Source organism: Crinia signifera, chromosome 19 (assembly GCF_055691185.1).
Source record: "Crinia signifera chromosome 19, ASM5569118v1, whole genome shotgun sequence".
Classification (NCBI taxonomy): domain Eukaryota; kingdom Metazoa; phylum Chordata; class Amphibia; order Anura; family Myobatrachidae; genus Crinia; species Crinia signifera.
Genome location: NC_139226.1, coordinates 42883081 through 42899914, shown reverse-complemented (window position 1 = coordinate 42899914; position 16834 = coordinate 42883081). Strand labels below are relative to the sequence as shown.

At 43.1% G+C, this 16834-nt stretch overlaps 1 protein-coding gene across 1 annotated transcript in view; it reads left to right on the top strand.

The window, feature by feature from the left end:
• Nucleotides 1-16834, top strand: part of LOC146042459 (carbonic anhydrase-related protein 10-like) — a 276357-nt gene that overhangs the window by 159036 nt on the left and 100487 nt on the right. The window contains exon 3 of the mRNA XM_083162452.1: nucleotides 9579-9721. Coding sequence (XP_083018578.1) covers nucleotides 9579-9721 — 143 coding nt within the window. The remainder of the gene's footprint in view (nucleotides 1-9578; nucleotides 9722-16834) is intronic.

Here is a 16834-nt window from a genome sequence, read left to right as displayed (position 1 = left end):
TGGGATTGGCATCCCTATGTACCATGCACCGGTTGGCTGGACAGGCCTCAAATAAATGTCGACCTACCAGGAATTTTCCCTACAAACCCTTTGTCCAATCCACCCCTGGTTATCTTTAAGAACTCTTTGCTTATTCCATACCTGTCCCCATAGATTAATAAATGGTTTACAATATTTTTTTTCTCACATGAGCATTCTGCACACATTTCAATTACAGCATATTATACATTTTGCTATCAAATATAATATAAGTGTCTGCTAATCAGAATCGGCGCATTTATCAGACATAACAGTTATGCACATTCAATGTTTTTTAGAGTTTATGTATAAATTATCATTTAATTGATGAACTACAGCAGAAGGAAACAAACATATGTTCAATGCATCACTGTTAAATGAGTGTAAATTAAAGATTGTATGATGAAACTTTAGGAAGATGTATTAAAAATGCAGATTTCATTTCCTTATAGAAATTAGAATAGATCAGCTCCATACCTGCTTATTAGCTTGGGTTATACTTGCCGTTATTAATGGTACATTGGCTGTCCACGTATTTTAACATCCATTTGTGTCTTGTCAGAGTTTTGTGCCTGGCATATGCTATACATGATAATTATTAGCCCGCATACCATATGTTTCGCTGCATTCCAAGAGGTCATACATTCACGCACTCATCATTAATAAAGGCGATTTTCCCTACAATTAATCATTTTTACAAGAGGCTGAGCATTGTCATCCCCTAAAGCTGTTAAAATTGAAGGATGCTTACTTTGTTGCATTTCTTATGAAGGACTACTGTGTGTATTTAAAAAAACAGAGAACACTCAAACTATGTTTGCTGGAAGACATTCGGAATTCCCTGACGATCTAGAACTTTTCCTTGTGATAAATGATCATTCATCTTGAAATAATATATTTTTAATCAATTCAAATAAAAATCTGCTACAGAACACCCTGATGAGGTCCAGCTGGCATGGGTGGTTTTCGACTGTGAATACAAATACGCTTTTGAGAAGAAGGCTTATTTCTATTAATGTATTATAAGACATATGGCTGGTGGTTATTCTGTGAACAGAGACTATTTTGTATGGATATTTCTCTACCCTGAACATAAGTTCCACTCTGCGGCTGCATTCGAGGTATCAAGGTTTTTGACAGACTGCAATGAAATCCCTTCTCTTGTGCCCAGATTACCATGGGACACGGTGGACTACTTTTTTGGCAACATAACAAAAATAAACAGCATATGAAAAAAAATCCACATGCTAATACTAATAGGCAGTAACACATTTCACTGTCACAATTTAATTGCTTTGGTCACCTGGCAAGCTTGTGCTGGCAGTAATCCAGACAATCCTAATTAGGTTAAGCAGGGCTGAAACTAGGATTTTTGTCACCCGTTGCAAGGTGGAAATTTGGCTGTGCTCCGTTCTGCACCCCACCACCTCTGCATGCAGTTATGGGTATCGCATCCAGCACCCAGGACATGTGACTCCCTAGATATCCTCCCCCCCCCCCCCCCCCCCCCCAAGTTCAAAATTGTAAATTTAAAATTTGCATGGAAAGCATTGAGTGAAACCAATTACTTTTAATACCACTAATATGATAAAGCTGCAAATACACTGCTTCCTTTGTACAATATCTGACATTTATTTCTATATTTTTATAATTTTATGTGTCTATAACACCCTTTTCCCCCTGAGCCTCTGACATGGGTTATTCTTTAAAGGCTCCTGATTGGCTAGCTCATGGTGCTTGAAGATGACCTCATCACTAAGGGGGTTATTCTAGTTCATTCTTTCTGACAAAATCCTTCTTAGATGGACAAAAGATCTATATTGCAGTGTAAAATCATGCAGTCAGTATTTTCCCTACACAGAAACAAAATAACTCACCCAAATCTAATTCTCTCTGCACATGTTACATCTGCCCCCCCCCCCCCCCCTCCCTGCAGTGCACATGGTTTTGTCCATCTAAGAAGGATTTTGTCAGAAAGAATGAACTAGAATAAACCCCTAAGTGTCCTGAATTACCGGCAATGATCCAGGACCATACAGGCGGTAAGAAAGGAGTAACTAATCTGAAGCCCTGGCTGCAACCCATGTTCGGTATCCTGGGTCATACTCAGAACTGGAGTTTCGGTGTGAAAGGGGTATAAATGAGGAATTATTATAGGTATCTCTACATTCAGTGAATTGGAATTTAGCTGATGCTGCAGGGGAATTATTTGTCCATTTCGGGATGATTCATCAATTTACCTCTTCAGCTATGCTCATTTGAGAATCAGAAGAATCAAGTCACCCATCTGTAAACAAAGACAGCTAAACATGCCGTTATTCCATTTAATGTATGTTTGCCAAACATTCTGAGTGACTGAACATGATAATACTACTAATTTCTGGACTCCAAGGGATGGAACAGGTTACACTAGTACTAAGCAGAGTATAGCTTCATGACTTTCCCGGAGGCAGAATATTGACTGGTTTACTGCACTCACCATATAGTTGTAATCCTAGCTGTTCACATCCTCTTCAGCACATAAAACAGAGAAAACAACAAGATGCTGGGTGGAAATAGACACTCGTAAATTATTGCTAGTTATTAATGAACTACCTAAGTCCGCTCGAAGCAAAAGCTTCGAAAGCTAGTCTGCTACCCTGTGATTGCCTCTGTGTTACTGCATGTGTGAAAGAGAAAGAGATGTACTGTAGTATAATTTGCAATCACAATACACGTTACAAGGTACTTACATGATAACAAGATATTAGCACCTGCTATGTTAACGTAATGGTCATGTGTTCGTTTTTTGTTAGTTAAGGAATATGGGGCAGATGTATTAAGCCTTAACAAGAGATAAATGCAACGGTGATAAAGAGCGATAAACATCCAGCCAATCACATCCTAACTGCCATGTTACAGGCTGAGTTTGAAAAAAGTCAGTAAGGAGCTGATTGGCTGGATGGTTATCTCTCTTTATCACCCTTGCATTTATCTCTTGTTAAGGCTTAATACATCTGCCCACAGGTTGCTGTACATAAGACAATACCATTTGCCCTAAAACTATTTACCAAAGACACCTACTATCCTTAAAATATCATTAATGCTCTAAGCAGAGCATGTGTACTCTCAGACCATCCTAACTTGGGTATCTGGTCCATAGATCAAAAAGTTTCTAGGACAACATCTTATGGTCCACATTGACAAGGTTGATATAGACAAAGTGTCAACACAAGACAAAAGGTCAACTCAAGGAGGATATGGCAGTGGTCAACATATAGGTATCATGTCCCCTTACAAGGATAGGCCATGCTTCGGGCAAGGCGCCGCTGGCCTCTGCACACCTTACCGATCCCGATCAGAGTCCAGGTGGATGTTAAAGTATGAAAAAGTTTTAAAAAATTAAAAAATAAGGTAAAAAACTCATGTTGAACTTCTCATGTTCGGGCCTTTGCCATGTCAACCTATTGCTTGTGTAGATCTTTTTTCTATGCCAATTTGTCCATGTCAATCATTTGGTGCTGACCTATCCACTGTCAACTCTTTATTCCATATCTGTTAACTTGGTGGGTTAGTGTAAGCTTGATTATTTAAATAAAAACTAATGATACCATCTGTTCCCCAAAGATACTTTGCACCCATGTTAGTCTGTTTTGGTTTTCAGAAAATCACCAGCCAGGGTATTTGTTTGGTAATAGCCATGCCAGCTATCAAGTCATTTGTGCACAATATAACACAGTTGTCAATGTGGATGGTGCACTGCCACCTGTAGTCTGTTATTAGTATTGCAGCAGATGCTCCAAGAGCTACTCAACATTTCAGACCTGATGGGTAAGTAGGGTGTACTGTGTCCCCACTGAAGGGCTTATGAATATTCAATAAATAATCTGTATAACTACAAAAAGCATTTTTATAAATGTAATATCCAGTTATGAACTGGTGACCATTGAGCAGCGTTATCTAAATGGATATGTGTGAGCTGGGTGTGGTATGGCGTTCCAACGGGGTATCCCGGCGGTCAATATCCCGGCGTCGGAATCCCAACTGTCAGTGCTCCGACAGGGGGGCGAGCGCAAAGAAGCCCCTTGCAGGCTGTCTGTGCTTCGTTCGACACAGGTTCTGTTCTCCCTCTATGTGGGTCGTGGACCCCCAAAATGGAGAATGGCCCCTGTAAGTCAGGATCCCACCTGCCAGAGCACCGGCAGTTGGGATTCCGATGTTGGGATACTGACCAATGGGATCCCCCTGTCGGCCAGTTATCCGGAACCCGTGTGAGCTAGTTAATCCCGTTAACATGTTTCGATGCCAAGTGCAGAGTCCGAGCCAACAAAGACATTATCTATCATCTCTTATATATTTGGCTACATCTGTCACTCAATGTGTGAGTGTGTCTATAACGCTGGGTGGAGTCATAGGCTAATAGCCTATCAGAGCCTCTGACTCCGCCCATACACACTCACATAGGGGGTTATTCTAGTGATAATATAAAAGTGTATAGGAGAATGCAATGGTGTCCTCTAGTTAAGCATCCTGCAATACTCTCAGGCGGTGCCCAACCACCATAACACACATAAAAAAATAATATTAGGCAACACTACAGTGATGGCACCAGCAGTGTCCCATTTTGTCACAGTGCTGCTGTAGCAAATGTGAAGCCAGAAGTAAGATTACAGGGCGGGGAGACCAATAATGTGCCTGGAGGCGGCCTGACTTCTAAATTCGCCTTCGCTTCTGACATTGTAATACGGTTTAAATACAGATAGCTGAGTGATATTCCATAATCCTATTTTAAAATCGCTACAGTCACAAAGTGACACATAATCACCAAGTATATTTCTCACAGGTCCCGTTCTTATGTGTATTAATTATGTGAGCTTCATCGGTCCACATCCTGCTTTCTAGGTCAGCCCTGCCCCTTCACTACAATAACCAAATAATCCCCTTTTAAGTGACATTTTTTAATACTTAGGGAATTCGGCAGCTGAGCGCGGACAGTTGAAGGTAGATTTGACCCTTGGCCTTGAGCACATGAATAGAGAGAGAAGCAGCGATGACAGTTGACATATGATCCAGGAGTTGAACAGAATAACTGCAGCCAGGACAATTCATTTTGGACAACCGGAAGATTATCAGCGAGAGTTTCAGCAGTGACAGTTATCTCCTGACATTGATCAGATGAGGGAAGAGAGTTGAAGCTCTGAGAGTTGATTCTAAAGATCAAGAAGCTCAACTGAGATAATTACTGCAGCACAAGTTGCTCGTTCTGGAATGGTCCGATACACTTGTGCTTAGAACCCTTCCTATACTAAGTCATGGGGATATATATTGTACTGTAGTATCAAATCATTATGAATTTCTCAGTCCAAAAATGATTTAAAAATGCATCTCATTTATCACACGTCAAGATTGGTCTTTAACACTTACAGACTGATTCCATGCGTATGGATCATTGGACAGACAGCAACTAGGTCGACAAGCATTAGGTCGACACCACTAGGTCGACATGCAGGAAAGTCGACATGACTGAAGGTCGACACGGGTAAGGTCGGCAGGGTCATTAGGTCGACATACAATCAGGTTGAAATGGGGGAGGTCGACCGTCAAAAGGTCCACATAGAGTTTTTCACTTTTTTTTGTCCCAAAACACAGTCGACATGGACACTGAAACGTTGCACCACATCCCCTCGCTGCGATCGCTACGCTCGGCACACTATTTTATCCTTCCACCATGCCCTAATGGATGGTAGGGCATTAAATACCGCCTGTTGGCACATGTCGGCTCAAAAAAAAACCATGTCGACCTTTTTGACTGTCAACCTTCCCCATGATAGATAGATAGATAGATAGATAGATAGATAGAAGCTGGAGTGAATCTACAACCAGCCAATCAGAAGCAGCTCGCTACAGCAGTAACCATCTCTGTGTCTTTTTTGGATCTGTCATAGTACTTGTTGAGTGTCCCCTATCCGTGCATCCCGTATCCGAATTATTCCAAAAACCATGTTTTTTTGAAACAATTCAAATTCATTATAATTTTTTTCCCCTATCCCTTTTTTACTACTTCCCAAGGCCCCCGTGTCCATGGCAGGCCTTCAGCATCCTCTCCGGTGTATCCAGCTGTCCCAGGAGTGCTTTGCACGAATGCGCACCCGTGCCGGTGACGTCTGGGAACTCGCGCAAAGCACTCCTGGGACCGCTGGAGACGCCGGAAATGGTGCTGAAGGCCTGCTGTGGACTCCTGGGGACAAGGTGGACGCCGAGGGACCACGGGCACCACCAGGTGACAGGTAAGTATGCCTAAAACAATTTTATTCCAAAAAACGGAAAATTCCCTTATCCGGAATGCTCGTGGTCCCGAGCCCTGTACTTTATTCGGTCTGCAGTCGGTCTGCATTTGCCCTGACCCTTCCACCATGCCGCTGAGAACTATTCCTTCTGTGTGCTGCTTACACTGTCCTTTATAGCGTCCTTCTGGTTTAATACAGAAGTAACCAGTAGGTCCCTCGTCCATGTGCCAGAAAGAGATGCTTGTGTGCCGTGAGGTGAAAATTATTTTGGGCCTGTTTTAGTCAACATAACTAATGCCTCGATAAGCTACACTTTGACCCTTATTCTGGTTCACTCGCAAAGGCAAATTCCTTCTCAAATGGACAAAACCATGTGCACTGCAGGGGGGCAGATGTAACAGGTGCAGAGAGTGTTAGATTTAGGTGAGTTGTTTTGTTTCTGTGCAGGGTAAATACTGGCTGCTTTATTTTTACACTGCAATATAGATCTCACTTTGACGTAAAACCCCACCCAAATCTAATTCTCTCTGCACAAGGTACAGTACATCTGCCCCACCTGCAGTGCACATGGTTTTGTCCATTTGACAAAGGAATTTGCCTTTGCGAGTGAACCAGAATAAGGGCCTTTATGTATTAGAGCTACAATATGACTTTAAAAAATAATGATACAATTTTTTTTCCTTTAACCTATAAAGTTGTTTCCCCTTTCATTTATAGTTAATAGAAAAATATAATTAATAGAAAGACTACAATCTGTATTTGCTGTCTGTATAAGTGACTATTGTCCATCCAGTGCAAACTTATTAAAGTCAATACCGTTTCAGCACATTCCACATTTGTAATTGTCCCATTTCTTGGGAATATCCCTACTTGCTGTAAATGTGCTATATAATATTGTGAAATATATCCCTGTCACCTCATTTTTGTAGCCGAGTGCTGGCCGCACGGAAACAGTTAGATGATGTCACTAAGGGCCTTATTCTAGTTCACTCTTTCTGACAAAATCCTTCTTAGAAGGACAAAACCATGTGCACTGCAGGTGGGGCAGCTGTTACTTGTGCAGAGAGAATTAGATTTGGGTGGGGTTTTACTTCAAAGTGAGATCTATATTGCAGTGTTAAAATAAAGCAGTATTTTCCCTGCACAGAAACAAAATAACTCACCCAAATCTAATTCTCTCTGCACATTTTAGATCTGCCCCCTGCAGTGCACATGGTTTTGTCCATCTAAGAAGGATTTTATCAGAAAGAGTGAACTAGAATAAGGCCCTAAGTGCTTGATGTAAAAAAAGTATATTTCACAAATGCCACTCGGATATATGTAATGATAATGCATGGTAATATATTGCTGTGTCAGAGCCCAATGTTTTAAAATTTATCTTGTTGTATATTATACTATTTCAAATTTTACCCAGGAGATTTTAGAATTCCATTTTCTTTAACAAGCAGACTTTATTTTCTTAGAACACTAGTGGGTTCAGATAGGAGGGCAGAAAGGTGTGGTCACGCCTCACATAAAAAAAATGATAAAAATTTAATTTACTCTGTGCCACGCATTACAGAGGGTTGTTCTATGCACAAGTCAGCCAGGGGCGGATCCAGAGGGGGTGGAGCAATCAGTGTGATCACGTCTCCCTCGACTGCCACCACCACCACCGTGGTCCCTCCATAATCTGGCAGACGCATACAAGTTGCTACTCTCCCTGTTCAATGTGCAACTGACCCAACAAACCCAGGCCATTGTAGCCTTCTTTCTCTGTCTGAGAAAATTGAATTACCGTGGCTAATTATATTCCTCCCAATGTTTCAAAGACCGAAAGAAACATGCAACTTCCTCTATTACTACCAGTATAGCCATAAGAACCATGTATCAGGGGTGAAGCTACCGTAGGTTTTGCCTCACTAAGCCCAAAGGCTCAGCCCTAGCCAGTATCTCCTTATTGTCGTGGTCCGCTTTCACCATGCTCTGCCTTCCTGGTCTCTGATTCATGCATGAACAAAAGAGATTTCCCAGATTCCCAGTTAGCAAGTCCAATGCTGTCCATCTACATGACTCCAGGAGCCGGATCGTGCTTCTGAGCCTGTGTATTTCCCCTACAGTGACGTGCGGTTGTGGCTGTGTACAGAGAGGCACCTGTTACAGCCACCACACAACCCTCTCCCCGCACACCCACCGACGCCACCTGCACCCGCGCCACCCGCACAACCCCACTTCATATATTGTGTGGCACTTACATTAAGCAGAGGGGCAAGTTGAAAGCCCAGGGTCCCACATTCAGGCCATCGTCGGCAAGCTGCTGCTGGCAGATGGGAGGAGCGGTGCTTCCTCTGCAGCCCCAGGGTCTGGCGCTGGACATATCATTCAAGCAGGTGATTGGGGAGAAGTGCCGATCCTCCTGCTGCTGAGCAGAGGGGGGAAATCCATTCAACGATGCCGACACCTGCAGTCTCTGTGAGGTGGAAACACTAGATAGATGGGCTTCCGGGCAGGCTGCGGCGGTGTGTGGTCAGACTGCCCGACAAACTCCTCACTGCACTTGTCCGCGTATCAGGCAAATCAGTCGGGCAGGCCCTGGTTGCTGCAGTGTTGCAGGAGTGGGAGCTGGCGGACAAGCGTGCAGTGGTTCCCAGTGCTTCAGCTGCAGCCCTATGGATCAGCAATGGAACGTGACAGGCAGGCAGAGAGGTACCGGCTGGCTGCTAGTGCTGCGGCACGCCCCTTTCCCTGAGGCACCTGTAAAGGTGCCGCTTCAGCTAGTATTTTAAATGGGATTTTACAGCCCTCTGTTTGTCCCCGCCCCCTGCCCGTCCTCTGCTTCTATCAATTTGTACAGGACAGCTGGAGGTACCGCTTTCGTTGCCTCCAAGTCAATAAAACATGATGCACAGTTAAAAATGATTATAATAATATAAAGAAAATAGTTATGACACAGAATAAGTGTCATAGGTATCTTCCTTCTATTATTTTAATCATTAATGACAGGGGAGGCACTGCCTCCCCTGCCTCCCCTGACTGCACATCCCTGTTCTCCTATACTAAACATGGATGTAACTGGGAGCAGCCGGGAAATGCTACTGTACTGTAGGTGCAAGAATATACTGTAGATAGAATAAAAAAGTAATTTGCTACAAAAAGTTGTGTTGGTTTTAGGCAGCGAGGTAGATTTCATGTACAGTATTATTAAGCAAACGTGTGTAGTCATGGTGATGCATGCAGATGAGAATTTACTGCAATACAATTTATAACACATTGTTCTACCAATTGATTAAGGATTATTATTTCTGTCTGCTTTAGGTCCAGCATTCTGGGGACTGGTGAACTCTGCATGGAATTTATGCACCATCGGCAAGCGACAATCCCCGATTAACATTAACACCAGTCAAATCATCTTTGACCCCTTTCTGCCCCCATTAAGACTGAGCATGGAAGGAAATCAGGTACCGTGTTATAGCCGTAGGAGGAGCAGGACAATTATATGTTATATGGCATTTCATGTCAATGCAGTGTGCCCATTCTGAATGCAGTGTACTCTCATACGCTCATATTGTGATATTAATACATCTTCCCATTATGTTGTGATAACCCTACACCGGCAAACAGTCCGAACAAGGAGAATTTCAATATTTCTATAAAACGAATATGCCATTTATACAAGAGGAATTGGCAGCATGTTGCTGGTAACTTTGTTAATGGTGAGACAAAAATGTCATATGATGTGTCAGTAAATTGTCAGTACAGGACAAACTAACCTGAGCTACATCGGGAATTAGATCCTGGCAGTTCTTTGTGGCAGCTAAGAAAATAGCCATCATCCAATATTGTTACTTGGGGCAGTTGTGTGAGTATGTGTATGCATGTGTATATATATTTATATATATATATATTCAGGATACGATCCGGCACTCACTGGGTATATGTAGTGAATGGCTCCGGTGCCTTCTTTGGAAGCAGCGATTCCCATATAGGTGAGGGAATGAAGCGGCACTCTCGAGTCTTGTTGAAAAGGTAGAAAAATCTTTATTTATCCAACATGTTTCGGGGGGTAACCCTCCCGTCGTCAGGGATATACATACAATGAACAACCAAGTGGATTTATTCAACAAGACTCGAGAGTGCCGCTTCATTCCCTCACCTATATATATATATATATATATATATAATAGGTGATTCATCGCGCCCTACAGGCGCTCTTCACACCGTCGTAAGGGGCTGCGCCCCCTTAATTTGTGAATATGAGAAATATGAATTTGAGAAATATGGTTAGAATTGTATGAAAGATGCCCTGTATTGCAACTTGGGTGTCCGCGAATCGCGGGAGGGGGGGTCGCGGGGGGTGCCGTGAATTTGCCGTAAATTGCGAATGAGAATGAATATGAAAACATAAAAAAAATGAAAAATAAATCTTCAAAAAATCATGTCAACCTTTTTCATTGTCGACCATAGCCATGTCAATACACAGAAAAAAGAAAATTTCTGAACCTTGCCCTGACTATGTGCAGCAAGTCTCCTTAATTAGGGTTAACACCCAACCCCAGAGAACAATTGTACAAAAGGTAGATTTGAGGAGCCTTGCGCTGAGAACGTTTCTAATAAAAGATTTCTCAAAGGGACCTCTCTTTCATGGTCCTCTAAGCAAAGTCGTTCCGCTGAATTCAAGCATAAGAAACTCAACTTACAGTATGATTCTGGCAGGTGTACACGTAATGGTTTCTTTCAAATCAGTATAAGGTCTTATGTCAGCATGAACTCAACTTACTTGTGGTTTCAATCACGCGTTCACATAAAGGTATCTTTTCCAACACCTCAGGAGTCAGCGATCAGGTAGAAAAGGATTTATTCCAACACACAACGTTACAGGTAGACAGGTTAAAAGCCAAACTTGGATAATAATGAGCGGGTGATCGGGTTCCAGCAGCCTAAGAAATCCGTGCTGCAGACACTCAAACTCAGGCGGGGAGCGTGGAAGCTGATCTCCGTCAGAAGGCAGTGTAGACGGGATGCCGGACCTTTCATCACTCACTTTACTCACTACTTGCGGCGGTTCTGTTTCAGGTTCATCAACGCGTTTCGGATAACTTCTGTATCCTTTTTCAAGATGACCCGCCTCTTTGCTTGCAGGATATTTAAAGGGTGACTGATAAAAGTCAGGCGAGAGCAGTGAGCCCGCGAGGGGCAGCGGTACGCGTCCTCCGACCTTTTCATACCCCCACTGTCCACGTTGGCGTGGAGTTTACTTTATATAGTGTGGTGAGCGCAGCAAGCAGCCGAGCCCAAAGCGTGGCGAGCGCAACGAGCCCCACGAGGGGACGCACATTACTTCAGACGTATTACGCATACCCTCACGGGGCTCGCTGCGCTCGCCACGCTTCGGGCTCGGTGGCTCGCTGCGCTCACCACACTATATAAATTCAACTCCACGCCAACGTGGATAGTGGGGGTATGAAAAGGTCGGAGGATGCGTACCGCCGCCCCTCGCGGGCTCGCTGCGCTCACCACGCTTCGGGTTAACGTTGATCATGGCGTGGAGTTAACAATGGGGGGGCATTTGACATAATTCACCATCAGGGTGGGTTTACAATTAAAAATCGGGTCTGAGGGGGCATTTTACATTGGGTCCAATGTAAAATCGGGTCTCAGGGACCCTTTTTACATTGGTTCCAATGTAAAAATCGGGTCGGTCGCGTCGGTCGCATCGCATGCCATTATAATGATTTTCAAAGTGCGTTAAAAATGTGTTTAAAGCCCGAAAATCGGGTCGGTCGAGTCCCATTGCTTTCCTTAAGTTAAGGTATGCGATGGAACCTGACGGGCGCCGTGCTAGGAAACAAGTACCGTTATTTTGTATATTGCACTTCGTGTGAAAACTCTTGGGAGGACCAGGGAACTAATTCCAGGACTTACAGTTCTATTATTACAAATGCTTTTAGCCCAAAGGTATACCTTGGACTATTCATATAGTATGGGTGGACTATAGAGAATTCATATTGTACTGTACTACGAAAGTTTAAATTCAATACACTAGGAGGCACTCTTGTGCCGTTATTTTATCTCTCACTCACACAAACGCACACACACACATTGGGGGAATGTAATAGGATGAGAGATTCAGAAAGTGCGAGATTTGGTAAGAAATCTCCAGGTTTTTTTAAAGCAGCAATCATTTACACCGTTTGATATTGCAGTGTAAATGATTGCCACTTTAAAAAATACTGGAGATTTCTTACTAAATCTCTCACTTTCTGAATCTCTCATCGTATTAAATTTCACCCATTATCTCCTTCTGTGCATCATACTGTATATGTATATAAAATGATTTTAATACCAGAAAAATATAATTTGCAAACTTACCTGTGCATGGTCCTTCCTCTCCTTCTATAACCAAACGTATGATGTGTATGAGTGTGGAGCATATAAAGAGTAAGCAATATAGTGTAATACTGGTGGTACAATATTGTCCTCTCGTACAATCAATTGTAATGAAAGTGAAAATGAGAAAATACAAATAAAAATCATCACCAGTTACGATAAAGTACTTCAAACTGTGCATAAACACAAATTATAAATACCACAGCTAAAAATGTGTGCAGAACGGAGTATTGCTTTAATAGATCAAAACAAATGTAAATATATCTGAGATCCTGGCTTCTGAATTCAAAATGAATACTCCAAAATTAAAACCAATAGGGTAATACTGTATATGCAAATAATTAATTGTACATGAAACATATACTAATAGACCTGTAGAGTTAAAAAGCCAATGAATGACTATCATCTATATATATATATATATATATATATATATATATATATATATATATATATATATATATATATATATATATATATATATAAGAAAACTGTGTATCCAGAGATACATAGAAGACAGCACTCCTTGATCCTTTTTAAAGTCCAGAATGACACAATTTATTGATCCATAAAGTTGAGCATCAGACTTAAATGCAAAATATGGCAATCTTTTGCCTCTTAGTAATAGTGGGGGTCACAAGCATAATCACCCATCCTTGCAGCTTATGATACAAGCAGTCGGCAGTCGACGGTTCCGTTTCGGCTGGAAGCCTTTCTCACAGACTGACCCAAACATACTAACACTCAAACCGTGTTAAATAGCCACCAATACCTCAAACAATTAGCTCACACAGCTGTTGTGTGTTGCACATCAGCCAATCACAGCTAGACAGCCCAGCCGCACCTTCGCCCGGAACTCCATAAAAGGAGACTGAATTACAGAGTAATCTGTCTGTGTGCCGCTCCCCCACTCACATGGGACTCATCTACCAATAGCCGGCTTGCCGTGCATCCACTCTCCACTGGCGTGCGTGCATTCAGGCCCGGGAGACGGAGGTGGAACGCAGCGCATCGAGCAGCGTCACCCGCATCATCACGCAGTGCCGGGGACGTCAGCTCCATACAGGGCAGCCGGTGTCCTACGTCATCACCTGGCGCGGACCTGGCTAAACCCCTGGACCGCATCCTGGAACGCTCGGCCATCTTGGAGGGGGTACGATGCCATAAGGAAAATTGGGACGAGTATTGCGGAGATCTTGGGAGGGTCGTTACGTACGACCTACTGTGTACCGTAAAAAACAATATTAGAAATTAGATACTTTATCCCCTGTGGGACTTAATGAGGAATACCCCATTTCTGCCTATCTGTAGTGATATGGTATCCTGAGAACCCTGATTATAGTGCATTCACCTGTTTCTATAAATAATGGGCTCTACATGTCAATTTGTGCCAGTGACACCACTTATAACGTACTGGTCCCAAATGAGACTACTGTAAATATTTGTATATATGTATGTCATGTCTACTTATTTTTATGTCTTACTATGTTGTTGTGACTAGCTCGATCAGCCTATCTAGTGACAAGCCCATGCCTCAGCACACTACCTTGCCTATTTCTGTACCACTATTACAGGAATTGTTTATTACGGTACACAGTAGGTCGTACGTAACGACCCTCCCAAGATGGCGTCCGCAATACTCGTCCCAATTTTCCTTATGGCATCGTACCCCCTCCAAGATGGCCGAGCGTTCCAGGATGCGGTCCAGGGGTTTAGCCGGGTCCACGCCAGGTGATGACGTAGGACACCGGCTGCCCTGTATGGAGCTGACGTCCCCGGCACTGCGTGATGATGCGGGTGACGCTGCGCGATGCGCTGCGTTCCACCTCCGTCTCCCGGGCCTGAATGCATGCACGCCAGTGGAGAGTGGATGCACGGCAAGCCGGCTATTGGTAGATGAGTCCCATGTGAGTGGGGGAGCGGCACACAGACAGATTACTCTGTAATTCAGTCTCCTTTTATGGAGTTCCGGGCGAAGGTGCGGCTGGGCTGTCTAGCTGTGATTGGCTGATGTGCAACACACAACAGCTGTGTGAGCTAATTGTTTGAGGTATTGGTGGCTATTTAACACGGTTTGAGTGTTAGTATGTTTGGGTCAGTCTGTGAGAAAGGCTTCCAGCCGAAACGGAACCATCGACTGCCGACTGCTTGTATCATAAGCTGCAAGGATGGGTGATTATGCTTGTGACCCCCACTATTACTAAGAGGCAAAAGATTGCCATATTTTGCATTTAAGTCTGATGCTCAACTTTATGGATCAATAAATTGTGTCATTCTGGACTTTAAAAAGGATCAAGGAGTGCTTTCTTCTATGTATCTCTGGATACACAGTTTTCTTATGTTTTTGTGTTGACCTGGCACCCAAATTAACCCCTGCAAGGTGTGCGGATTCCTCAAGTTCTTGTGTATATATATATATATATATATATATATATATATATATAAATAGAAATGGAAGATCCGGCACTCCACTCGCACAAATGAAGCAGCTCGCTCCGGTGCCTTCCCTGAACCAATAAGGTGCATCAGATAGAAGACAGGCAAGGGCGTCACTCGGAGACTTGTTTCTTGCTGAAAATTTTTTTCTTTATTGCATGGGTGAAACCGACACCAGTGTTTTGAGCGTGCAGCTCGTCCTCAGGGTACGAGGACCCTGAGGACGAGCTGCACGCTCGAAACACTGGTGTCGGTTTCACCCATGTAATAAAGAAAAAAATTTTCAGCAAGAAACAAGTCTCCGAGTGACGCCCTTGCCTGTCTTCTATCTATATATATATATATATATATATATATATATATATATATATATATATATATATATATATATATATAGATGCGTATTCAGCCTGGCACTCCACGAGATGCTGTATGCGGCTGCCGCGGGTGCCTTCCAGTCCAGATAGATAAATGGTGGTATAAAACAAATAGAGGCACTCCGGCGGTCTTGGTGAAAAATCAAAAGGTTTACTGTGAAACAGACGTTTCGGGGATACAAACACCCCTTCTTCAAGTGTACACTTGAAGAAGGGGTGTTTGTATCCCCGAAACGTCTGTTTCACAGTAAACCTTTTGATTTTTCACCAAGACCGCCGGAGTGCCTCTATTTGTTTTATACCACCATTTATATATATATATATATATATATATATATATATGAACCCAATATTCCAATTCGCGCTCTATGTACAATTAGATTAACCTTATTTGTCAAAAAGGTTTGGCAGCCTTTACCACAATGTCCCCAGAGGGATAAGGGACCCCAACAACCATATAACACCCAGTTGTGGAATGGCGCCTTAAATTAATAAAAATCCATAAATATGGCGGTCCAATCTCCAGTGAAGTACTCAAAGCAGTTCTTTCGATATCTTTATTTTCAGAAAGTTGTTCCAGACACAAATAAAGATGTACAAAAACGTCCCAACGCGTTTCGTCTTAAAAAGACTTAATCAGGGGAACAGTTTTGTGTCTTCAATTTAATACCGAATTCCAACAAGCAATGGAAATTTTGGGGAGGTGCCTCCTCCACTTGGAGTCCTTTTATAGGACTATCTTAGATCCGTTAGCCTTCACAGAATTCTAGGCCGCGGGTACTCAATTACTGATGGTGAGTATGCTTAAGTATAAATAACCCAGTGACTTTAATATCCACTTCAATTTCCTTCCCTTCCAGTACTTTAATGAGTTGCCAAGTATTACAACTGTAAAAAGAATGTTAAAATAAAGCACACACACAGAAAAGTATAACTTTAATACACACATCCACAAACACCTCACTTTTACACCGCTATACATACCGATCCAGGATCCAGTGCTGGTCTCTCTGCAGCAGAGCCGGACAGCCCGCACTATCAGCGGGCTGAACCGGCTTCCTCCGATGCAGCGAACAGCTTCTGTCCCAGCGCGACACAGGCTGAGAGCGTCTCCGGCTTATGTGTCTCCATGGAGACGCATAGCTCAGCCAATCAGGACTGAGCTATGCGTCTCCATGGAGACGCATCGCCCAATCACGCTCTCAGCCTGTGTCGCGCTGGGACAGCGCGACAGAAGCTGTTCGCTGCATCGGAGGAAGCCGGTTCAGCCCGCTGATAGTGCGGGCTGTCCGGCTCTGCTGCAGAGAGACCAGCGCTGGATCCTGGATCGGTATGTATAGCGGTGTAAAAGTGAGGTGTTTGTGGATGTGT